This window comes from Sus scrofa, chromosome 15 (genome assembly GCF_000003025.6).
Source record: "Sus scrofa isolate TJ Tabasco breed Duroc chromosome 15, Sscrofa11.1, whole genome shotgun sequence".
Taxonomy (NCBI): Eukaryota; Metazoa; Chordata; class Mammalia; order Artiodactyla; family Suidae; genus Sus; species Sus scrofa.
The window spans coordinates 44770844-44797909 of record NC_010457.5 but is presented as its reverse complement, the minus strand read 5'-3'; the positions used below and the strand labels follow the sequence as shown (position 1 = coordinate 44797909).

At 42.5% G+C, this 27066-nt stretch overlaps 1 protein-coding gene across 1 annotated transcript in view; it reads right to left on the bottom strand.

Moving 5' to 3' along the window:
* The window catches only part of WWC2 (WW and C2 domain containing 2), a 186987-nt gene that overhangs the window by 4808 nt on the left and 155113 nt on the right, over nt 1–27066 (bottom strand). Inside the window, 8 exon segments of the mRNA XM_003359464.5 lie at nt 459–586; nt 4757–4999; nt 9529–9621; nt 11632–11796; nt 13042–13240; nt 14343–14461; nt 23480–23644; nt 25163–25355. Coding sequence (XP_003359512.3) covers nt 459–586; nt 4757–4999; nt 9529–9621; nt 11632–11796; nt 13042–13240; nt 14343–14461; nt 23480–23644; nt 25163–25355 — 1305 coding nt within the window.

Here is a 27066-nt window from a genome sequence, read left to right as displayed (position 1 = left end):
ACATGCTCCCCCGACTGCTCCCTTGCAGCCTCAGAGCTCCTATAGACTCTGCCACGCACACACTCACACACGCAACCAGACCTAAGCCCACTGCAAACTCAAACAACCCAGCCTCATCTGTGCCCCTCCTCTCACTTGACTGAAACTGCCCTGGACAGTCACCAGTGGCATCCAGTCTGGGGATGCTTTTCAAACGTCTTCTTTGCTGTGGGGTTTGACAGCATCAGTCACTCTCTCCACTCAGCTCCAGGACCACGTCCCTGGGTTTCCTCCTACCTCTCCAGATATTCCTGCTTCCATCTCAGGGGTCACCTTCTGGATGTTGGACCCATGTGCATTGTGAAGCCACCATATGTGGGATGAAGACCCCCATTTGTGTCTCCCCTCTGACCCCTGTGGTGAAGGCCTGCGTGACTCAGACATGCGGGGATAACCCAGGGCGTTTCGGCGGGGCCTACCTGAAGGACTGAACCTGCCGGGGCACCTTCCGGCTCTGCTCACGGAGCCGACACACGTCCTTGGAGACCTGCCTCATCAGCTTCTCTGCATTCAAATCCTGCTTCTGCTCTTCTTTTGACTGTTCAGCCTGGCAAGGAAATGAAACACAGGACCCCACAGAACATTAGTTAGATTCCCAGAGGTGCTAAGACTTGAAAGATGCCGGGCTCACACAAGGAGGGCAGCCTGGCAGCAGAGGATCTGGGGGCTTCACCAGACGACACCCACATGCCCAACTCAAGCTGATAGGGAGCAGCCACTGGGTCGGGCCAAGTGTGTTTTAAGGCATTTAAAAAATCTTATTACATAGACAATATGGGAGCACCTGGTTACATCTGGAAAACCTGATAACCCCCCCAAAAGAAATTAAAAATAATTCACAGCACTGTGTTCAGGAAACACATGCTGCTAACATTTTGGCAAATACACTTTCAACATTTTATTCGTCTTTTCAACCCACTTTTTTTTTTTCTTTCTGTTTTAGCCATTTTAACAGCTGTTCATTGAAGCAGAATTTACATACCGCAAAGTGCACTCAGAAGTGTGCTGCCTGAGGACTTTTACAAAGTGATAGCTTCTCACCTGCTGGCCCTGAGCATGTGAAAGGACCGGAAGTCAGGGAGAGGCCAGAGGATGTCTTAGTCCCTCAGTTTCCACTGAGGGTCCTACTTCCAGGAGGATGTGTTCTGAGCTGTGCTCTGGCCCTTGGCCGGGGGTTGGGGGGGCGTGTGTGTTGGGAGGGGACACTATTAATTTAAGTCAGACGTTGGGGAGACTGCTCATCTAAGATGCCCCACCCTGCACTGGTCAAACCCTCTCCTCCGCTCGGCCTCCCAAGTGGGTCACTCCAGTGACAGAATTTAAACGCAGCCCTTCTCAGTGGAGGCCACTGGTCATGGTGGGGCAGCTGGGGCTGTAAAGGAAGTGGGTGGGGAAATTTAGAATGTTCATATTTGCAGCTCAGAGCAAAGTCTTATGAGAAAGATGAGCTCAGGCCAGAACTAAGCTGTTGGCACAAAGACACAGAAGGAAGAATGGCTTTGCTGACAGGGTGCCTACATCCTGCTGTGAGCTGGTGGACCTTCCCATCACTGGGACCCTTTTGGACTTGAAAAGGCCAACTACTGTACTTGTGTTATTAACTTAACAGGTAAGGACTTTAAAAGCAGATGAGACTAGCGCTGGCAAGAAGGGAATTAAGGATCTTGTCTCCCCAAATGCACATACTGTTTCAGACACCTTTAAGGCCAGGAGTCACGCTTAAGAGACAAGATCTCTGACTGGTTCACCGTGAAAGTTAGACAAATAGCAATTCTACTACTAGCATTTGTGCCCTGGAGATACTATTGAAACAAGAGAAGTGCCCTAAAATGTACATGGATATTCATTTTCACATTGTCTCTAACTGAAATTTGGGAAACTATCATTAATAGAACAATGAAATGATTATCATATATTTATGAATAAATATATATGATGATATACTCATAATATTGTCTACTATGAATGCCTTAAAAACAATGAATTTTAGCAACAGTTACTAATATGGAAAACTTTTCGTCATATATTAATAGAATTAAGTGGGAAAAAAAAACCCTGGTTTCAGAATACATCTTTAGACCCTATTTTTCTTTAAATCTGCTAAATGACACTGACACATACATGGCATAAAAAAGAGCTGGAAGGACATACACCAAACTGTCATCAGTGGTCACCCCTGGGGAATGGGGCTCAAGGGCACGTCTACCTTTTGCTTTATTGTTGTGCATTATTTGGGTTTGTTACAATGTGTTAGTTTTTTAACTAAAAAAACTTAAAAAAAAAATTTATGGCTGCACCCTTGGCATATTTAAATTCCCAGGGCCAGGGATTGAATCTGAGCCATAGCTGTGGCAATACAGGATCCTTTAACTGGGAGCCAGGGATTGAATCGTCACTTCTGCAGTGACCCAAGATGCTGCAGTTGGATTCTTAACCCACTGCACCACAGTGGGAACTCAAACTTTTAAAAATTTATAATATTCTTATCACAAAAGTGCACTAAACTCACTTTAAACTTGAAAGCAAAAAATGCTGTTGCACTTTTAGGAAAGATGACATTTTACCAAAACTATTTATTCAGGCATGTATTTATGAGGAATCAACTTACACCACTTTTTGGAAAGGCCCCAGGTGAGGGACTTAGTAAACACAAAGGAACGACTCCTACCAGGATGTGGTACATCAAACTAGGAAACTAGTCATTCTACTAAAGTATTGCTGCTATTCTAAATCTCAGTAATTTATATCATGAACATAACAGTCTTAAAATGGCCATCTGCTTATTGATTTGAACAAACAGAGAAATCAGGAAAAGCCAGAGAACGAAGGTACAGGCTGGATATGATTAGGTAAGAAAATCTGGTCCATTTCCCCAAGAAAGTGTATTTTAGCAGATCGGAGATACAAGAGGCCCCAGGGCACCTGTTCAGAACTTGGTCCCCTTCCATATGAAAGGGAGGGTAGAGGGCTATTTTATCCCCTGTAGCGTCCTATTAAGACAGTCCCTCTAAGTAACCTTAAAGGCTGCTGATAGTTTCAACTACCAGCATTTATGCTGTGACTGCAAAATCCCCTTGAAACCTGACTTTGGAGTTCCCTGGTGGCCTAGTGGTTAAGGATCTGGCGTTGTCACTGCAGTGGCTCAGGTTCAATCCCTGGCCTGGGAACTTCTGCATGCCGTGGGTTCGGCCACAAACAAACAAACTTGGCTTTGATTTGTGCAAAGTAAGACTGACTACCATGGAACACAAGCAGCTGTTCCTCTTCCTGCTGTATAAGAACACACTTCGCTAAAGACTCCCTTTTTCTCTGTGTTTATATATTTATATCTATACCTGGATCTGTATCTTCCTCCAAAAGCCTGGGTGCCAAAATATAGCATCAAATTTTCATCAGCTGTTAACAATCAATAACAGCCAACTCTGCAGGCAGTTAAGTCTCAATGCTGAGTACTTCACTGTAATCATTAAGATTTATTTTGTTGAATGAGATGTATTAATAGCTTTGGCACAACTTTTCTTAGCAGATTTTAACTTTTAAAGATGTTAACATCTGTATTAGTTTACACTTTTAAGGAGCCTAGCGTCATGGAACACTGGCATTTTGACAGGGAAATACTCAGAGAAAGAAAAATAAATTTCTGCTTTGTACGCAACTTGAGGGTCCTTTGGAAAAATGCCAACCCTCCCTGGACATGCCTCTCCCCGTCTCTGACAAGTCTGCCTGGTTCACAAGGATCAGAAGCCAGTTTTTATGCCCTGGGTTCCAGGAGAGTGTGCCTGACCTCCAGTTTACGCGAGGGGGCCTGACCTGCAGAAAGGTCCAGTGATTTACTTACAGTGATGAGCAGTTAATGAGCCTGACGGAGCAAGGAACACAATCCAGTTCTAATTTACAGTCCTTAGTTTCTCACTCTGCTTCCTAAGGGGGTTGTGTGGTGCTTGAGGACACTAACTCTGATTCCTACTCTGGGCTGCAAAACAGACTTTCAGCCACAGAGGAGGAAGGTTATGGAGTGTGACCCAGAGGCCTGACAGCTTTCCTGACAAGGGAGGCAAGTCTGGGCTCTGCTGCGGGCTTCCATTCATGGCTTCCCTGGGAGCCATCTTTTTTATGGCAATTGGCAGGCTCTTTGCTCATTGTTAGGTGTTTTATGGCCACAGGGCTGAAAACCTCACAAAGCCCCAACTGCAGGGGAGAGGTGGACATGAAAGGGCAGAGTGTGTCTGTGTGTGTGTCTGCACGTATATAAGGAGTGGACCTGGGAATGAAGAGCAAGCAGGAGAGAAGCTGGTAGTTCTCACCAACTTCTGAGGCCAGAATGAAAGGTGTACAGTTGGAACAGCCTCTCTGTCACAGAGCTGGTGACCACGTCCTTTGTCAGGGATGAGAAATAGAAGCACACATATCAAATGATCTATGCACAGAGAGTTGGTAAAAATAAAGATTTACAGAAAAATTTGTACTCAGGGGAATCAGACGGTTCTCAAACAGTACAAATGCACCTTGTTTTGCAGGTTCTTTCCTCACCATTGTTTGATGCAGCAGCTGCCTCTAGGTGGGAGGAAACACAATGGGAACAAATGTGTCCCAAGTTCTAGAAGAAAGGATTTGCAGACTCCTGCCAGACTGGGGTGGAGGTGGGGCCCCTTCCACGCTGCAGTTTAGGCCACGTGACCTCCAGGGAAGGGCCTCATGGTGACCCCAAGTGCTGTACCTGCTTCTCGGCCTGCCTCAGCAGCTTCTGGAATCCCTCGTCCTCCAGCACGCCTGGCGGAAGGTCGGTCTCACCCTGGGCCTTCAGGGCCTCGAGCTTCTGCCTCAAGCCCCGCAGGGCCTGCAGCTCGTCATTGAGGCGGCTCTGCCGGGTCAGAGAGGCCTGGAGGTCCAGCTCCAAGTCCAGGGAGGTTCGCACTGGGCATTCTGGCGCTGCCCTTCTGAGGACCGGCTGGCACACTGTCTGCAGAGTTAGGAAACAACACAACACCCTCACAACACTGGTGGTCACTATTCTGCTCTCCCCTTCCCTGGAATCAAAGTCTGACCGGCTGAGTGACTGTGACCTGCTCTGGCCAGTGAAGGGGGAGTGAGAGGAATGTGAGTCCCCTCCAGGCAGAAGCCCTGCAAAGCCAGCACGACATCTGTACAGTCTTGTCCCCTGCTGGAGGGGCAGCCGAGATCTAGAGGTGGAGGCCCTGGTGGCTGGGGTCCTGAGGGAGGACAAGGAGCGGGGCGTCCAGCCCACCTGCCAGGAACAAGCAGTTAAGCCACAAGTGAACCTTCATGGTTTGAAACCACAGAGATTTTTAAAGTTGTTACCGTGGTGAAGCCCAGCTTAGCCTGACCAATTTACTACACAAGGCCGGTCCTCTACAAACAACCAATACATTATAGGAAACCTAGAGCTCTTCCATTCAGGACACGTAATGGCAGGCCCTTAGCTTATTCCCTTGGCTACCACTTCTGTACATGCCAGCCCGTATGTCACTGGTCAGGGGAGCAAGGTGTTGACTCCCTTCTCCAATCAATGTTCTTTTTTTTTTTTTTTTTTTTTTTTTTCTGCTTTTTGCTTTTTAGGGACGCAATGGCAGCATATAGAAGTTCCCAGACTAGCTCCCAGCAGCGTGGGATCCAAGCCACATCTGCGATCTACACCACAGCTCATAGCAATGCTGGATCCTTAACCCACTGGGCAAGGCCAGGGATCGAACCTGCGTCCTCATGGATGCTAGCTGGGTTTGCTACTGCTGAGCCACAACGGGAACTCCACCTATCAATATTCTTAAACTCCAGCTCCTTCTTTCACTTCCCATTGTCTATTACCTACTTTCAGCCCTGAATCACTGTGTTCTTTCTGGGGCCAGGCTTACCCACTTACTGAGAAATAATTACTCAATATGCAAGAATAAATGTCTGCTGGGGGTTTGTAGGCAAAACAGTAGGAAGAGAAGATGAAGTTTTGACCTCGAGGACTTCGTTCAGAGAATGATACAAGCCAGTAAACAGCAATAAACCCTGAAGCAGCATCTTGTGTCACAGGGAGTAAGGGGAAGGGAGAGATCATTTGGGGCTGGGTCAGACGCTCTTGAGGAAAGGAATTTTTTTTTTTTTTTTGTCTTTTTAGGGCCGAATCCCCTGCCACATATGGAGGTTCCCAGGCTAGGGGTCTAATCGGAGCTACAGCTGCCAGCCTACACCACAGCCACAGCAACACAGGATCCGAGCGGCGTCCATGACCTACACCACAGCTCATGGCAATGCTGGACCCTTAACTCACTGAGCGAGGCCAGGAATCGAACCTGTGTCCTCACGGATACTAGTCGGGTTCATTAACCACTGAGCCACGACGGGAACTCCTGAGGAAAGGAATTCTAATGAGGCTGGGCAGGAGCACGGAAGCAGAAGCAAACAAGGCAGGTATTTCTTGCCTGGACTGTTGGCAGTGGGAATGGAAAATAAGATAGAAACTGGTACTATCTGATACAAGAGCACAGGACTCAGACTTGACAGGCACTCCAGCCTGAAGATCTGGAACAGTGGTGGTGCTCATGACAGACGAAAGGGAGAGAGAAGCCTGTCTGTCCCTCTTCCCGTTTCAGAGCCGCAGCCCAGGTCTGAATAGCTTTCATTGTCTCCTTGCTCAGCACATACTGCTGGAACATTCTCTAACATTCTTATTATTGGATCTCCCTTTATTCGGCCTCTGTGCTAGCAAACTTATTACACAGCAGAATCCTCTAAACACACTCTCTTCACCTGCATTACTCAAGTTTCTGGTCAGGAATCTGTACTAGGTGTCAGGCAGGTGGAGGCTTTCTAAAGACGCCTGTGGCAGGGGCCTGCTGGGAAGTGTTCGACAGAGGGCTCACTGATTTCTAAGACTTGCCAAATGCCTTGGTGTCAAAGCTCCTGCCGTAAATGCTTTCTGGCCATCAGTGTCGCACGCTGAAATGGGAAGAGCAGTGCCGACGGGTCTCCCCAGCCTCCTGCCTCATGCCCCGGGCACTGCCTTCCCAGCCGTTCTCAGTGACCTTCAGAGACACTTCTGCTCTTCACCTCCACCTCTTTCTCATGTTCTGTCTCCTAAATCAGAGTACTGTTCCCCATTTACATCTACCAAACCCTCTGCCCACTTTATGTTTTCTAGGGCTGCACCCTTGGCATGTGGAGGTTCCCAGGCTAGGGGTTGAATTGGAGCTGTAGCTGCCAGCCTATACCACATCCACAGCAACGTGGGATCCAAGCCGCATCTGCGACCTACACCACAGCTCACGGCAGCACCGGATCCCTGATCTATTGAGCAAACCCATGGATCAAACCCACATCCTCATGGATACCAGTCGGATTCACTTCTGCGGTGCTATGATGGGAACTCACTCTCTGCCCACCTTAAATAATCTCCTAAACAATGTCTCAGGATTCACCTTTGTCTGGTTCAAGAAGTTCTAATAACTAAGTTTATCAGTACCTTGACTGTTTTTCAGCTCCATTCAGTTCATACACACTATGGTTAAAACTTCTTTGAAAAGGGCTACCATCCTCTAAGAGTATGTGCTTTTAAAAATGCAGGGGAGGAGTTCCTGTCGTGGAGCAGTGGTTAACGAATCCGACTAGGAACCATGAAGTTTTGGGTACGATCCCTGGCCTTGCTCAGTGGGTTAAGGATCCGGCTTTGCCGTGAGCTGTGGTGTAGGTCGCAGACGTGGCTCGGATCCTGCATTGCTGCGGCTTTGGCGCAGGCCGGTGGCTACAGCTCTGATTCTACTCCTGTCCTGGGAACCTCCATGTGCCTGGGTGCGGGCCTAGAAAAGGCAAAAAGACAAAAAAAAAAAAAAAAAAAAAAAAAAAAAAAAAAAATGCAGGGGACTTTTAAAGGAGAAGAGAAGAATTTTCATTCAAACTGGTGGAAATTTAGGTGCTTTCAAAGCATAAAGTTTGGTAATTTGAAAGATCTGTACTTCAAAATGTCCTGAAAATGCTGATGTTAAATAAATTCATATTTATTTTGAATTATGTAGAAAAGAGAAATGTAGAGTTCCTGTGGTGGCTCAGCAGAAACGAATCTCACTAGTATCCATGAGGACGAAGGTTCGATCCCTGGCCTCACTCAATGGGTTGAGGATCCGGTGTTGCTGTGAGCTGTGGTGTAGGTCACAGACGTGGCTCAAATCCCGAGGTGCTGTGGCTGTGGCATAGGCTGGCGGCTACAGCTCCCATTCGACCCCTAGCCTGGGAACCTCCATATGCCTCAGGTGCAGCCCTAAAAAAGGCAAAAAGGCAAAAAGGCAAAAAAAAAAAAAGAGAGAGAGAGAAAGAGAGAGAAAGAAAAGAAAAGAGAAATGCGCTTATGACTGTCTAGTAACTAGGAAGTTAAATGTTACCTAGTCACACAGTGGCTTTAAACCAGAGTCACTGGGGGGGATAATTATACAACTTAAGCTTCCAATCTCCACTCCCAGCCCCTCCATCCACAGTGGCTGAACTCTGACCGAGCTGGGTCACTCCTTATCCCCTGTATGTGTTTTTCTGCCCCCGTGTCATTTCATGCCACCTACTGACAGCACCCAGTATCCATCTCCAACCCCTGCAACAAAGTGTCTGCTTTCTTTTGAAATCTTTTGAAATTTTATCAGGGCATCAAGGCCAGAGACCCTCTCACAAGGCCTTTTTGATCCTCCCAGCCAGATGAGCTCACTCCTCTCTTGCATCCACACTTGGAAGAGCCCTGTGTGCCCTCAGAAGGTCTGCTCTGGGCTGGAAAGTCCTGCCCCATCACTGCAGGGCTCAGTGTGCCCAGTGCTGCCTGCTTACTGAACAACATGATCTCAGCTGAAATAAAGCAGCTTAGGAAATTAGTCCAGACAATGGTTAGTAAACAAATAACTTTCCATTAGAATTTCCGCGTTGGTAAGTAAATAGGAATTTCTGAACAGTCCAACCATTTATTTATTTAAATATGCATCCAGGGTTACCCTTTCAAGCTCATCCAGAGATCGCTGGCTTCCAGCAAAACCTGACTTGGGCTTTTCCATCTTCATTAATTTTAACCTTGTAAAAATATCTGTTTATAAGTGAGTTACTGAAGCCATGTACTCCTTTACCAGAATGTCTGCCCCTCACAAAAGGGATGGGTGTTACGTTCTCCCCACCGCAGCTGAGAGCCGGCTGTGGTGTGGAGACCAGGCGGCCAGCGGCAGAGTGCGCCCTCACTCGGCGGCCCTTCTCCAACCATCTAAATTCACTGCTTTCATCATCACAGGTCCCAAACAGGTGACGAACGAACGCTGTCCAGCAGGCCTGTCCTCCCAAATGACACACTGTGTCTCCATACTACAATGGCTTCCTCCCATAGCCCAGGAGCATGGGGCAAGGATGCTCAGTGGTGCCGGTGTTCATGCTTTCATGCTTCTGACAGTCAAGGCTCTGGGTGGGTCAGAAGACATGGTCTCTGGGTCTAGGACAGTGGGGTGTTGCTGAGGGAATACATACCCTTTTCACTCTCAAACTTCGCCGTTCGGTGGAGTTTCTTACAAACAGTGATTTCTTAGCCAGGGTGGAACTGTCACTGTCACTTCGATTTAACTGGAAACAAGTACAAAAAAAGGGAAATCACTGGATAATAAGTGATTATTATGTCAGGGGAAGTTTACAACTGAGAAGCTTATCACAGAAAGAAGGTAGTGATAACACAGGTTTATTTCTTTATGAAAATGCTCCTCAAACAAGTTTTTCTGTTTGATGTGCTTCTTATTTTATTGTCTTTTTGCCTTTTCTAGGGCTTCACCTGTGGCATATGGAGGTTCCCAGATGAGGGGTCTAATCGAAGCTGTAGATGCCAGCCTACGCCAGAGCCACAGCAAAGCCAGATCCAAGCCACGTCTTCAACCTATAACACAGCTCAGGGCAACGCTGGATCCTTAATCCACTGAGTGAGGCCAGGGATCGAACCTGTAACCTCATGGTTCCTAGTCGGATTAGTTACCACTGAGCCATGAAGGGAACTCCTGATGTGCTTCTTAAATAACTTGATTCTCTTAAATAAATGCCTTTTGGTGGCAGTTATCAGAAGTCATGTGTTAAGATAATTACATCTAGTTTGAAATAAAATTATCCTGTGTATTTTGAGCTAATATGCACTATTCATTCTTTAAAAGAAAGGTCTGTATAATGCACAGAGCTCAAGGTCAGAGTGAGGTCACAGTATGTGCAATCCAGCACACCCCTAGCCAACGTCCCACTCTCCCCATCCTCACTCCCTCACCTGCTTCAGATCTTTGCTGAAATGGCACCGTCTGAATCCTACTTAAATTTGCAACCCTCAGCTTCAACATTCCCATTTCTTCTTAAGTTTCTCTACTGTTTCCTATAGCATTGGTCTTCACAATTTATCTATCATGTTTATTGTGTGGCTCAACTCTTAAGAACGTAAGCCCTGCAAAAGCAGAGTCTGAGGTTTCTGTTCACGGGTGAGTCCCAAATATCTACAAATATGCTTAATAAATAGTAGGTGCATAATAAAAATGTTTGTTGAATTGAATGCATATATTTAGAATTTTGAAAGTATTCTCTAACCCATTTTCTAATGTTAAATCTAAATTGCTATAAATCACAAATACTTATGGAAGTAGAATTTGGTTAATTGATCCAAATTATACAATATTCTCCATTGAACTCTGAATGTGATTCAGTGTCTGGAGGCATTAGTAAGGGCGATTTTTGTTCTAAAACCCAATTCACAATTTTTTTTTTTTGTCTTTTAGGGGCGCACCCACGGCATATGGAGGTTCCCAGGCTAGGGGTCAAATTGGAGCTGTAGCCACTGGCCTATAACACAGCCACAACAAGGCAGGATCCAAGCTGCAGCTGCGACCTATACCACAGCTCAGGGCAATGCTGGATCCTCAACCCACTGAGCAAGGCCAGGGATTGAACCTGTGTCCTCATGGATACTAGTCGGATTCATTTCCACTGAGCCATGATGCAAACTCCCAATTCACAACTTTTGATTCAGCAGGACTAATGTGGTTTGAAGTATGCATGAAATGCGGCAGAAATATATAAGATATTATAAATCTACAGTTCCGATTGGACTCCTAGCCTGGGAACCTCCATGTACCGTGGGTGCGGCCCTAAAAAGACAAAAGACAAAAAAAAAAAACAAAAAGATATTATAAATCTCAAGTTACTTGAAGTTTCTAAATATATCCTAATGTCCAAACAGACTTAGCAGCCAGATCTTTAATGTTACTTATTTGCCAATAAATGGCATTAGAAGCAAAGAGACATTAAATTTGGGAAAAGAAAGAAAAAAAGTTCCACAACTCAAACTACAAAAAACGATTGAGAGTGATATTTTATGGCATTTCTAGCCATGAGTATTTGTAGTGTTTCAAGATCTCTGTGGCACAATCTATTGCCACTAATAGGCCACTCCCTGGCAGGGGTCAGGGACAGGCAGCAGCTCCCCAAGAGGTCTGTCTGCCTGACCTGGCTGACAACCAGCCCCACCCCACACAGAGCCCCTGCCCTGAAGATAATGCCCTGCCCCACAGACGCCCCGCCCCGTCGACGCCCCACCTGCAGACGGCTTACCCTGCAGACGTACTGGCTCCGCTCCCCAGGGGAGAAGGTCTGCGAGCGAACAATCACGCTGCTCCTCACGAAGGGACGCTGTCGGGCGCTCAGACCGCTGCGGTCTTTGGGGCGAACTGCCACACTGGCACTGCCTGCCTCGTCCGTGTTTGTCTCTTTATCAACCTAGAATAGGAGTCAGGAACTTGTCAGGATTGGAGACACGTAGGCAAGTGGATGCTACTTTCTTCTGAGTAGGAAAGAAATACCTAATCTTACAAGAGACTCATCTAGCACCAAGGCTACTTCTAAGAGATAGGCTTCTTTCTCCTGATGGGAACCGCGCGTGATGGTTTTCTGCTTAGGTCTTAGGAAGTTACCCTCTGTGGGTAGGATAACATCTGCCCAGGAGGGTGACCTATAAGTGGCGGTGCCACCTCTAACAGATTCGATTTTTAAAATGAAAGTTTAGATCTACAGAGGGCAAATGTGCTTCTATAAAGAATCTCATTTGAGAATGCTTCACTCTTAACATTATTCAACTTTCTGATTCATTTTTTTCAGAATAAATGATAAAAGTAATTAAAGAAAATGAAAATTGAACCTCAGGTTTACACAGAATGTGCAATTATATATATATATACACCATCATCCCTTGGTATTCATGGGGATGGGTTCCAGGGTGCCAACATCCGTGAATGCACGGGTCCCATGGTTGATCCTCTATCTGTGGTTCCACTTTCTCGCCTTCAGCCATTGTGTACGGTTCACAATCTGCCCTTTGCTGAATCAGATTCAAGGCTGGTTGAATCCGAGGATGCAGATTCCGAGGGCCGGGAGTATACGTACATGTGAAGTCTTCCATTAACGTATAACATTATGTTTCTCAAAAATAAAGAATTGAAATTCCAGAGTTCCCAAGTTTGCCAGCATCCTCAAACCCTGAAAATGATTTTTCCCCTTTGGGGCTGTCAGTCTTAACGTGCCTCTTACTAACTAGCAAAGTCATCTGCTTAATACACATGGCTGGCGCCTGTGCCTAAACGGAGTCATCTGCCACCTTCTGGTGTCACCTCAATCAGGGCACCATCTAACCAAAATGAGCTTTACATGCTTACCTCTTGCTTAAAATTGAAATAAACTTACAACATTTATGAAACTTAGTTCTGAAAATGCTTTCAGTAAATATTCACAGGACATTTACAGAGAGCTAAATAGCACTGTCTTCTTACATGAAATTTAAGTGGAAAATGAATATTTGGGGCCTATTTGAAAATGTCAAGGCATTTACAACGCTTCTTATGGTCTACTCCCATAAATGCCCATCCTGGCACAAAATCCTAATAAGGAATTATACTTGAAGACACAAAATGGGTCCTCGTGGTGCCTCTGGGAGACCAAGTTTTAGGAGGGGTAGCTGAGAAAGCTCACCAGGGCAGGTACTCCAGAGGGAGGCTGACTCCCAAGGTCATTGGCACAGCTGTTCCTTTTCCTACTCATGTCCTCATTCACCTCCGGCACACTCAGGCATGAGCTTAAGTCTTCTGCACAGTGATTGCCCTCAGCCAACTTATCTTCAGCCCCTTCCTCAGCCGCAATTTCATCAGAGGCCTCTCTTAGCATGGTTAACCTATGGTGAAACAAAACACAATACCATTCAAGGTCAAGCAGGCATGCTCCGCGATCAGTGCAGTCTGGACACTTTACCCATAATCTGGGTGATGAGCAGATTCACACATCGCGACTCAAGCCAGTTCTCAGGCTGGAACTTTCACTATGCATATATGTGCCAACGGCAATTCCAACATAACAGTATAAACAACAATACATTCAAAAATTAAACCAAATGTTTTACATATATACTAAAAAGAATGACACATTCACTAAAATTTGTTTTTAGAGAAAACAGTACAAACCTAGAAAGATCGTTCTTTATACATATGTGAATCTAGACAAGGGCTATAATAAGCTTTTTTTCTTTTAAAAAAAAATGAGGTATGAATAATGAGAAGGAAACAGAAAAAGAAGGTGAAAATGGCAAGAAACAGAAAAATAACTACTCAAGCTGTTTTCTAAACATCGGCTTTGACTTATCAGAGCCTAAATGGTACTTCTGGTAGTTTGCAGAAAAGGAGTTGTTTTTAAATTTATGTATGACTCTACCAAAAACTACCATATACCTTTCAAAATAGATAGTTTAGACTTCAAATAGTGTCAAAATTACTGAAGCAAGGAGTTCTCATTGTGGCTCAGCGGAACGAACCCAACTAGCATCCATGAGGATTTGGATTTGATCCCTGGCCTCGTTCAGTGCGTAAAAGATCCAGCGTTACCATGAGCTGTGGTGTAGGTCGCAGACTTGGCTTGGGTCCTGAGTTGTTTGTGGCTGTGGTGTAGGCTGCTGGCAGCTGCAGCTCTGTTCTGACACCTAGCCTGGGGACTTCCATAAGCCACGAGTGTGGCCCTAAGAAGGAAAAAAAAAAAAATTACTGAAGCAAGAACAAAGATTCTTGATCATGTGTTAACTTTGCCCACAGTCTTGCCATTCCTTCTTTTTACTCTCTATTGACCAAGGAGAGGCTTTCCCCTGGGGCAGCTCCCTGAAGCTGCATTACTTTCCGTTAATTTCAGAATAAGATCTAAACCTATGAAGGTTTCCCGGAACATTTCTTATGAGAAACTAAACACATCCTCTCTGAGATCCCAGTAGCAACAGGAAATAACTGTTTTACCAATCTCCATCTGGACCTCTTTGCTCTTCTTCTTGCCCTGGCTCTTCTTCTTGTGCTAATTCTTGTTCCACAGCCAACAGCTCAGCTGATGTTCTTGCGAGTAAGGCTGACACTGCATCCTGGAGAAAGTAAAACACATGGCAATGAAATTATATACATCACAAAATGATTTAAAAACTTATCAGTTGGGGACTTATGCTTCCAGTTGTGAAAAAGAAGGAAGTATGAAACCCAATTCCATCGAGACCAAATAAAAAAGCTGAATAAAATAAAACAAAAAGCTAACAACAAAGAAAAACTCCAGCTGTTTTAAAGCAAGGAAGAGCACCAAAGGCAATTAGGATTTGAGGGCCAAGATTCCAGGGAGAAGGAAAAGGTAAGGAGTTGAAGGGATCATCTTTTCCCTTGGGAGCACGGTGAGGCACACAAGCTAACAGACTGTGGTCGCCCACAGCTGTGGCAGTGATGGTAGGATGCAAAGATGAAAACTGAGTTGAGGACAAGTAGCCAGCATGGGAAGGGCCAGAGAAAATGAACTGCAAAGTGATCTCAATACTCTGCATAATATTTCTTTCAAGACACTTGCCAGTCCTAAGCTGCCTACATGCAGAGCAAGAAGCTAGGAAAGCAAAAACCAGCTGCTAGTAGGTTAAACAGTAGGCAGCTATTTCAGTTGCCTCATGGTCCATCCAATGGAGAGAAAACCTGGAAATCAGCTTCCTCAAGTGATCCAGGGGATCTGCCCATTTTCTTTCCTTCCTTCCTACATTCCTTCCTTCCTTCTTTTTTTGCTTTTTAGGGCTGCATCTGCAGCATATGGAAGTTCCCAGGATAGGGGCTGAATCAGAGCTGCAGCTGCCAGCCTACACCACAGCCACAGCAATGCTGGATCCCAGCCATGTCTGGGACCTATATATACTACAGCTTATGGCAACACAGGATCCTTAATCCACTGAGTGAGTCCAGGGATTGAACCTGCATCCTCATGGATACTAGTCAGGCTCGTTACCTCTGAGCCATGACAGGAACTCCTGGATCTGCCCATATTGTAACCTGCCTTCCAGAAGCGTATTAAATCCTCTCTGGAGGAAGTGATCAGCCAGAGTCTCTACAATCCTTCATACATAATATCCAGCATTCCACTGGAAATGGGACTCAAGGACTGAAAGCCAAGAAAAATAATAGGCAAAAGAGGCAGACCTATATAGTTGATTCAATTTTATAATTAATATTTCAAGAAAACTGATGAAAAAAATGGAGAATTTCACTAGAATAAACACAAAGAAAACCACATTAGCACATCAGAGCAAAACTGCTGAAAATCAAAGAAAAACAGAAATTTTACAGGTAGTGAAAGAAAAAAGATGTAATACCTTTTAGACTGCCCTCTAGCAGCTCAATAGAACAAATGGAAACCAGATGACAACAAAATGTTATCTTTAATGTGGTCAGATAAATTGCTTTCTTAGAATTTTGACTATGAACAAAAAAAGGAAAGAAAAGAAAGAGTTCTTCACGAATGAAATTGAAACAAAGATACTAAGAGCCCTGTACTAAAGGAAAATCTTCAGGCAGAAGGAAAATGATCCAAACTGGAAGCACAATAATGCAGAAAGGAAAAAAATATGCCAGAAAAGGTAAAAATGTAGAAAAACCTAAAAGAATAGCAATTGTCAATAGTACAAAAATAATAATGTCTTGTGAGATTCAAAATATATCTAACTAAAATATATGACCAATATTTGCACAGAAGGAGGAAAAGGAATAACAAAGTCTTTTAAAATCTTTGTACTGCCTGCAAAAAAGCAAAAGTATTAATTTAACAGTTTCTAATGTCAAGGATACATGCTATAATCATTAGGGAAACAGCAAAAAAAAGAAAAAAAAAAGAATGTATTACTAATGCTCTAATAGAAGGAAAAATAAAATTTAAAAAACACTTGATTAATCCAAAAGAAGGAAGAAAAGGAACAAAAATAAAACAAAAATAAAAGGAACAAAAATAAAACTAAAAGAAAACAAATGACAAGATGATAGGCTCAAAACCAAGTACATCACTAATAGCATTATATGTAAATAAAGTAAATATTTCAATTAAAGATGAAGATTTAAAACTCCTGGATAACAGGAGTTCCTGTCGTGGTGCAGTGGTTGGTGAATCCGACTGGGAACCATGAGGTTGCGGGTTTGATCCCTGACCTTGCTCAGTAGGTTGGGGATCTGGCATTGTCGTGAGCTGTGGTGTAGGTTGCAGATGTGGCTCAGATCCCACGTTGCTGTGGCTGTGGTGTAGGCCGGTGGCTACAGCTCCAATTAGACCCCAGCCTGGGAACCTCCATATGATGCAGGAAGCGGCCCTAGAAAAGGCAAAAAGACAAGAAAAAATAAATAAAAACTGGATAACAAAACCAACTATGTACTGCTTGTAAGTGGAACTCTTTAAATATAAAAAACTCAGAAAGGTTGAAAGAAAAAGAATAAACTATGCAAAGCCTAAGCAAAAAAGAACTGATGTAGCTTTATTAATACTAGACAAAATAGACTTTAAAATGAGAGGTATTATTAGAAATAAAAAGGAATATTTTATAGTGATTAAAGAATCTATTGGGAATTCCTGTCCTGGTGCAGCAGAAAACAAATCCAACTAGGAACCAGGAGATTGCGGGTTCAATCCCTGGCCTCGCTCAGTAGGTTAACAATCATGGATGTGAGCTGTGGTGTAGGTTGCAGATGTGGCTTGGATCTGGTGTTGTCATGGCTCTAGCATAGGCTGACAGCTACAGCTCTGATTGGACCCCTAGTCTGGGAACCTCCATATGCTGCGGGTGAGGCCCTAAAAAGGACAAAAGACAAAAAATAAAATAAAGAATCTGTTGAACAGAAAGATACAATACAATGCTAAATTCATATTCGCCTAATAACCTAGATACAAAATACATAAAGCAAAGGCTAACAGAACTAAAAGGAGAAACAGACATCTATAATCATGGAGATTTTACTATACCTCTTACTAACTGATAAAATAAGTAAATTGAGGTCAGTAAATGCAAAAGATTTGTAAAGCAAATGTGACCTCCAAAAAATACATTCTTTTAAAAAGCACATAGAACTTTTACTAAAACTGAACATAAAGCAAGCCATAAAGCAAGTCTCAACATTCTTTACAAATGATATGTATTCTGTTCTCTGACAACAGTGAAATAAAACTAAAAGTCAGTAACAAAGATAACCAGAAAACTCCACTAATTGGGAATTAAGTAAATATACTTCTTTAAAAAGTCTTGGCTCAGAGTTCCCATTATGGCTCAGTGGAAACAAATCTGACTAGTATCTAAGAAGACACAGGTTTGATCCCTGCCCTCGCTCAGTGGGTTAAGGATCCAGCATTGCTGTGAGCTGTGGTTTAGGTCGCAGATGGCCAGCTTGGATCTTGTGTTGCTCTGACTGTATGTTGGTTAGCGGCTATAGCTCTGATTCCACCCCTAGCCTGGGAACCTCTATATGCCATGGGTGTGGCCCTAAAAAGACAAAAAAAAAAAAAAAAAAAAAAAAGGCCTTGGCTCAAAAAAGAAACTACAATGGAAATTATAAAATATTTTAAATTCTACTGGATTTTGATAATGTCCCATTATCAAACTTGTGAAAAGCAGCAAAAGCTGTGCTCAAAGATAATTTTTTAGCCCTAAATGCATATACTGTAATAGAGGTTTACAAAACAATTATCTAAGCATCTATCTCAAGAAGTATAAAAAGAGCAGCAAATTAAAGCCTAAAAGGTAGTAACAGGAAATAATAAAGAGCAGAAAATAGAAAACACATATATGACAGAGAAAAATCAGCAAGGCCAAAAGTTTCTTTAAATAATATAAAAAATTTGACAAGTTCCTGGTAAGAGTGAGGAGAAAAAAAAAAGGCTCAAATTAACAATATCAGGAATGAAACAAAAAACATAGCAAACTCCTTGCATACATGGAGAGACAATAAAACAATATCATGAATAACTTAATGCCAATGTTTTGATAATTTAGATAAAATGAACAAATCCTGTGAAGAATACAATCTACTAAAATCAATGACAGCACTAAAAGTTGGAACAGTCTGATAACTAACAAGGATATTAAATCTGCAGTTAAAAAACAATCCACCAGCCCTTTCCAGCTGGGATTCCATGAGAGTTAAGCCCCAAAGCCCTCAGGCATCCATTATACTAAAACAAAATGAAACATCCAGGAGGGTGTAAGTTACATACCATCCTTGGGAGAAATAAGAAAACACTCACTGTAAACATTTTTTTTGGTAGTACTTATTTCTCTCTGAGAACCCTGGTTGAGAAAAGTTGCTTATTAACAAAGAAGATTATAGGCCAGGTTGGTGAATTCTCTTGGATATTCTCCCAAATACTTAAGGAACATGTAATACCCATCTTACAAAAACTTCTGCAGAGAGTAAAAGAGAATACCTTTCAACCTGTATTATGAGGTCAGCAAAACCCTGATATTAAAAAAAAAAGACAGACATTACAAGAAAATTAAAAACCAACCTCTCTCATGGACATAAATGAAAAAAACCTCATTCATAAACTCAAGAAATCAAATCCAGCAATGTATATAAAAATACACATAAAATACACTGCAATGAGGTCGGTTTTATTCCAGGAATCCAAGGGTGATTTAACATTTAAAAGACAATCGATGTGTAATCCACTATATTAAGAGAATAAAGGAGAACAACCATGTAATCATCTTAAGAGATACAGTAAAAATGTTTGATAAAATTTAATATATATGCATAATAAAACTCTCAGCAAACTAGAAAGAGAAAGATACTTCCTTAATCTGACAGCAATTACCTAAAATAGTATCAGAAAAAGCATTCTAAATGATGAATAACTGAAAGCCTTCACTTTGGAAAAAAAATGGTATTATCTACAAAGATAAACAACTAAGCCAATGGAACAGAATAGAAAGTTCAGGAACAGACTAACACATGTAGAAATCATCTGGTTCAAGACAAAAGTGACACTGCAATGCAGTTAGGAAAGAAAGTCTTTTCAAAAAACAAGGCTGGGTCAATTGGCTATCATATGGATAAAAGGAATCTTGACCCCTACCTCAAACCTTACACAAAGATTAATTTCAGGTGGACTATATATCTAAATGTGAAAGGTATAACAATAAATCTTTTATGAGACAATGTATGAAAACATCTTAATGACACTGGGAAAGGCAATAGTTCTTAAATAGAAAAAAAAGGCACTAACCATAAAGAGAAAAACAATGATAAATAAGACTGTATTAAACTTGAGTACTTCCATTTGCCAGAAGACAACACTGAGAAAATTAAAAGGAAAGCCACAGAATGGGAAGATATTTTTAATGTATATACATTTTATAAAACATTCAAATCTAAAATTAAGAACTATTAAAAAAAGAATACAATAGAAGAAAGGGCAGAATCTTGAACAGACATTTCACAGAAGATGACATTCATTTAACCATTAAACATTATAATCAGGGAAACGCAAAAAACACAAGAGAGTGCTATATATCTACCAAAATGGTTAAAATGAAAGAAGACACACAATATCTTTACAAAAATACATGTATAAGAATGTTAATATTGCAATGTTCATAACAGCCCCCAAATTAAAAACTCAAATGTCCTTCAATAGCAAAATATACTGTGACTATAATTATGCAACAAAATATCATTCAACAGTGAGCATGAATGAACTACAATTACACAAAAAAACATAGATAACCCCACAGACATAATGTTGAGTGTAAGATGCCAGACATAAAAGAATATATACTGAACTTCATTATATGAAGTTCAAAGACAGGCAAAACTAACATATGGTGATGGAAGCGAGAATAGAGATTACCTTCAGGAGAGAGTGGTAATGATTAGGATGGGGCACAAAGGAGGATTCTAGGGTGCTGATCATGCACTGTACCTTGTTCTGGGTGGTAGCTACATAGGAGTGCCTGACTGTGAAAATTCACATAAGATTTGTATATTTTGTTATACATCTCTCCATCACTCCTCTCCATAAAAGAAACAAGTAAGAGTGAGATTAAAATAAGATAAAAAGCATAATAAAAATATCTCTATATAAAACTATACTCTAAACTGACTAGACCTAATAAACACCTACAGAATACTCCATCCAAAGCAGAATACACATTCTTCTCAGGAGCACAAGGAACATTCTCCAGGATAGACCATATGCTAGGCCATAAAACAAGCCTCAGTAAATTTAAAGGGACTGAAATCATACAAATTATATTTTTGACCACACTATAATGAAATTAGAAATCAACAGCAGAAGAAAATAATTAGAAATAACAAATCTGTGGATATTAACAATTCTAAATAACCAATGAGTGCAAAAAGTCATAAGGAAAATTAGGAAATACTTTGAGATAAATAACAATGAAAACAAAATATACCAAAATTTGGGAGTTCCTGTTGTGGTGCAGTGGTTAACGAATCCGACTAGGGACCATGAGGTTGCGGGTTCGGTCCCTGCCCTTGCTCAGTGGGTTAATGATCTGGCGTTGCCGTGAGCTGTGGTGTAGGTTGCAGATGCAGCTCGGATCCCGCATTGCTGTGGCTCTGGTGTAGGCCAGCAGCTACAGCTCCGATTCAACCCCTAGCCTGGGAACCTCCATAGTCAGAGTGGCCAAAATAGCAAAAAGACCAAAAAAAAAAAAAAAAAAAAAAACCAATATACCAAAATTTATGGATGCCCCTAAAGCAGTGCTCAGAGGGAAAACTTATCGCCATAAGTGTCCATATTAAAAAGAAGATAGATCTCTAATCTATAACCTAATGTTCCAGCTTAAGAAAATGGAAAAAGAACAAAATAAACCTAAAGCAGTAAAAAGGAAGGAAATAATGAAGATGGGGGGTAGAAATTCATGAAATAGAGACTAGAGAAATATTAGAGAAAATGAACTAAATCAAAAGTTGATTCTTTGGAGTTTCTGTCTGGTGCAGCAGAAATGAATCCGACTAGGAACCATGAGGTTACGGGTTTGATCCCTGGCCTCGTTTAGTGGGTTAAGGATCCGGCATTGCCATGAGCTGTGGTGTAGGTTGCAGACGTGGCTTGGATCTGGCATTGTTGTGGCTCTGGCATAAGCCAGCAGCAACAGCTCCAATTTGACCCCTAGCCTGGGAACCTCCATATGCTGTGGGTGCAGCCCTAAAAAGACAAAAAAGACAAACAAACAAACAATGCTCTGTACTGCAAATGAAACCATGAAGAAAGTGAAAAGCTAACCCATAGAATGAAAGAAAATATCTGCAAATTGTTTACTGGATAAGAGACTTGTGTTAAGAATATATGAGGAACTCATCGCTCAATGACAGAAAGATAAATAACCCATTTTTAAAAAAGACAAAGGATCTGAACAGACAGTTCTCAAAAACAAAAACGATATACTAATGGCCAAAAAGTCCATGAAAATATGCTCAACATCTTAGTCATTAGGGAAATATGAAACAAAACCGCAAGGGTACCACTTCACCCCCACCAGCATGGCTAGAGTCAAAAAGACAGATTCATAACATGGGGTGAGGGTGGGAAGAAACTGGAACCCTCAGACACTACAAGGAGAAGGTGAAATGGTGCAGCCACCTGGGAAATAGTCAGGCAGTTCCTCAAAAAGTGAAACATATAGAGTTACCATATGACCCAGTAATTCCACTTCTGGGTATACACCCAAGACAAATGAAGACATATGTCCACACAAACTCTTGTATACAGATGTTTGTAGCAGCTTTACTCAGAGCAGTCACAAAGTAGAAACAGGCCAAAGGCTCATCAGTTGATGAATGGATAAATAAAGGGTAGCATATCCATGCAATGGAATATTGTTTGAAAAAAGAAATGAAGTACTAATACATGCTTCCATATAGATGCACCTTGAAAACATTATGCTGAGTGAAAGCAGCTGGTCACAAAAGGATAGATGTTGTATTCTTCCATGTATATAAAATGTCCATAATAAACACATTTTTAGAGACAGAAGGATGATTAGTGGTTGCTTTGGGTGAAAGGGGTTAGGCAGAATCAGAGGTGGTTGTTAATGTGCACGGGCCTTCTCTCTGGGGTGATGAGAATGTTTTAATATTATCCTGTGGGACGGTTGCACAATTCTGTGAATGTACTACAAACTATGGAAGTGTGTGCTTCGAATGGGTGAACTGTACACTTGAAACAGATGAATTGTATGGCATGTAAATTACATTGGACTAAAGCTATTTTAAAAACCCTATACACAGTGCGACCATTAGAAAAGTGTTCTTAAATGCAGAAGCCATATTTTACCATCTTGCCCACATTCCTTAGTGTCTTTCAGGCATTTAGTACCTCATGGGCACAGGAGGAATGTAAGCTCCACCAACACGTGTTGTTTCCTGTCCCACCTTCCACAATGTTCACTGTAGTTTCTTGCACACAGATGGTCGATAAAGCACTGTAGCTTTGTAAGATAATTACGCTTGCCTAGTAAATTCCTCACAGATAGTCTAAAATAACCTTGACAGTAACAACATCCACAAATACCAAATCCATGAAGGATGGCTTCACAAGTTGCCCCCCTGCATGTTTTGTTTGGTTTTGTTTTTAAATTCTGAAGTGTGACTGTTGCTTACAACAGTTTTTAAAAGAAAATATTTATGGATATTGATGTTACAAATGGAAACTAAGACACTGTTTAGGCTTAACAATTTAATGCTTGCAAAAGGTAAGAGTTCCAAATGAATAACCTGACAGCAGAATGAAAGATGTGATCATGACATACGAAGGTGCAAATTTAAATAAAATATTTTCCATGGTCACTTAAAACAATGAGGTGCCCACATTAGTTTAATTTTTACAGAAGAAAGCACGAGCAGAAATGAATGATTCTTTCACAGGCTTAAACAAAGCTGGAAATTTTTTTTTTTTTTTGGTTAGGAAGCTGGGAGAAATGTTTTTGTTGTGATTGTTGTTGTTGTTAGGAAGGCGTGAAAGGAGGGAAGGAAGGACAGTGACCGTGAAGAAGCCACAGTGGTGTCACAGCATGATCTCTCCTCCGTATTATTTCATTAAACTGTAACGACGTTTTTCTCCAACTTTGACTCACCAAGTCTATAGAATCGACTAATGGCTTGCTTGGTTGAAATACAGAATCCTCGGTTTCTTCTTCATTCTTTTTGCAGGGCATTTGCTTTGAAGGAAGCAAGTTATACCACAGAGTGAAAATCTCATTGGAAAAAGGTAAATCTGCCAGGCTGATCTGAGTTCCAGCCTATATGAAATATAAGGAAAAGAAAGAGAGAAGATAAAATGTTTCAATTTATATTTGCTTCCTCTGACATAATTAAGATTATTGGACATTCTTGTTTTAGAGCAGAAAAATTGCAATACTCATGATATAAAGCATTGGGAGATTTTGTAAAACCTGGAGATGTCATATTTTCAGCTGTGACTAAAAAAGAAATAGAGTCGACCCTTGAACAACATATGGGTCAGGATGCCAACACTACTCCCACCCTGAAGTTGAAAATCCCTGAGTAACTTGAGAGTTGGCCCTCCAGATCTGAACTTCAACATCCCCAAATTCAACTAATCACACCTAGTACCAATTTAGAGAAAAAAGAAAAGTCTATGTATAAGTGGACCACAAAAGAAACCCAGGACAGGTTTCTATTTTCCTCACAGAGACAATGTCGGGTCCTTAACTCACTGAGCCACAAGGGAACTCCCCAGGACTGGTTTTTGGATTGGGATTATAGCTGGCCTTTGAACTACCCAGGGTTTCAGCTGGAGACCAATGTTTCTGGAACACCTGGGCACACCTTTAGACACCTGCATTTGAGCACCATATGTAACTTCTTGCTGTCGTCAGAGAGCACGATGGCGTGTTAACCTTACTATTAGTTATGTATGAAGTCTTCTGTGTTAGCACTTAAACATCCTATTGCTCTAAACAGTAATGCTTCAGTCTTCCCAGAAGCTCTAACACCATAGCTGGGAGAACAAACTGAATAAAGGAACTATACTCAGTGTCCTGCTTAAATCTGTAACAATGAATTAGGTGTGGGATGTCCTTTTGATGTCTATTCATCATTCATGAGCTGTGTGACCCTGGACACAGCATTTCTCCTAGAAGTTCTTCCCTGTTGTGGCTCATTGAAAACGAATCTGACTAGGAACCATGAGGTTGCAGGTTCATCCCTGGCCTCGCTCAGTGGGTTAAGGATCCAGTGTTGCCATGAGCTGTGGTGTAGGTCGCAGACACAGCTTGGATCCTGAGTTGCTGTGGCTGTGGCTGTAGCTCCAATTTGACCCTTAGCTTGGGAACCTTCATATGCTGCAGGTACGGCCCTAAAAAAAGAAGAAAGAAAAAAAAAAAGCAGTTCTTCATCTGAAGATAGGAGTAATCCTACCCTTCTCATAAGATTGTCCAGAGGATTAAACAAGATACTGTATACAAAACACCCAGCATGAGGCTCATATCGGGAATAATAAGCATACCCCACAGTGAAGGTCATAACAGAAGTTAGAGAGTTCTTCTTTATCAAAGGTTAGAAATAAAAAGATTTTATAGAAAATCATAATTTCTAAGCAGATGTGAAAGGTCTAAATAAAAGAATGGAAACCAGAAATCACCACGTCAGATAAAAAATGAAACCATCATTGGACATGTCTGGGGCACCAGGCAGGTCTGTAGGCCCATCAGGCTGGCAAAACAGCAACTAGAAAATTATTCTCTGAATATCAGACTGTGAGTGTCATCTGATAATGGCACTGAGGAAATTCCTACCAGGCACTCCTCCCTTCGGTGTCTACTGACAGAGCACAGGTCCACTCTCAGAGTCTTCTGCTGCAGGGCTGTCTGGGAGATGGCCACTCTGAATGGGTCATTGAACAACATGGACTCCATGGCTGGATGGACTTTCGTTCGAAATAGACAGCTGACATCAGTTGAGGAGGGAAGTAGAGCAACCCTAAAATATCTGCCAAGAACAAGGATGAAATGGGTTTCACTGGTACTTCAATAATATTAGAGTCACAGCTCAAATGACCTGCACAGGAGACAAGCACAGGGAGCATGAAGGTCACTATCAACCCAGAGCTCTGCTGCCACCATCAACCCTGAGCTTTGGCACAGAGCCTTTGCGGCTAACCCGATGGCGCCGACGGTGCCCTGGATCATGCAAGCCACACTGCCACCCACATGGGGCTGCAGCTGAGGCACACGGAGGGGAAGGGAGAGGAACAGAGACTGTGGGGCAGGAGGATTGAACAGCCTGCTTGCCCGTGAGCTGCCAATTCTTTAGGAAGCTCTGTCTGACCTGGGAGGGTGGGAACACACCAAGTAGACACGGTGACTTTGTCCCCAAGAACACGCATCCTGCGTATTCAGCAAGAGCTGCTGATGGTCACTCCTGAGAATGGAATACATTCTCCAACTAGAGAAAAAGAAACTCAACGTAGCACATTGTTAGGAAAATTTAAAACACAGCATTTAACAGTTCAAAAATCACTGCCTAGCGTCTCAGAAGTCTCAGGTATGACGAAGTGGTTTATGCTTTGTCAAATTCAGAGGAAGAGTCAGAGAAAAACAGTAACTTCTAATACTACTTTAAAGTGAGTTTTCTGAGCACACACTGCATGAGGACTCACAATTCTTAGAAACAGCATGAAGTATTTTTTTTTTTTAAATCTCAGAAAGAGAACACGCATTAAATCCTCCCCTGTCCCATTTCCAGACTTTCTAATTCACATGCTGAGGGCACCCTTCTCCAATTAAAAAAATGAAATTCACATGAAGAACCGAGGCAGGTCATACTATTTCTATATTTTGTATCAGCACTGATTATGGAGACTCAGCATTAAAAACCTAGTGGACCTTGGGACATAGTTGTTAAGTCTGGAGATTCAGCAGAAGAAATCTTCCTCTGCCTTTAGGGAAGGGAAATATTTCAGAGAGGTGGGCGGGGGGGAGGAATGTTCTATTTCTCCAGACTCAGTTTCCTTTGTCCCAGTGGTCTAACCACGTACACAGTCCTAAAATAGTTCCAAGTGAAAAAAGCGAGGTTTCACATGTTTAGGAACCAAAGGCCCAGGGGAAGGAAGGGAGGGGTGCTTTTCCTCTCTTTTGCTGGGGCGCGGGGTCAGGAGCCACTACAGAGACACTGTGGCTGTCGCCAACCATCTGAGGAATCAACTCTGCTTGTCATAATTAATAATCAAAAAGAAAGTTTTGACATCAGGAGAAAAAAGAACTATTCTGAGGCTATTTCATGCTAGCTGTCATCTTCTCAGTGTCGTTATTTAGGCCAAGGCTTTCATGATGGGTTCAGAACGTGTTGCCATACATTCTGGGAAGGTTCAGGCCAGTTAGAACAGTGACTGCACAGCAGCTTGGGAGCAGAGAGGTGGTGCTCAGGACCTAGTCCTGCTGCAGGTCCTACCATCACCTCCGGAGGGCGCCCCGTGACTTCCTGTGACCAGGTGAGCAAGGGTACTGGGGTTGCAGTGGCGGAGGTGGAGGTGTGGGCAGGCCTGTCCCTCCAGCAGGAGTCTAACCCAAGTCTGTGTTCTTGGGGAGCTCTGGAGCTTTCACCTGGCCCTGTGGTCAACTCTCACTCTACATATTCCATCCCTGGTGGATGTCTTTCCTCTGATACACTACCAAGACTCACCCTCCCAGATGGCAGTGTA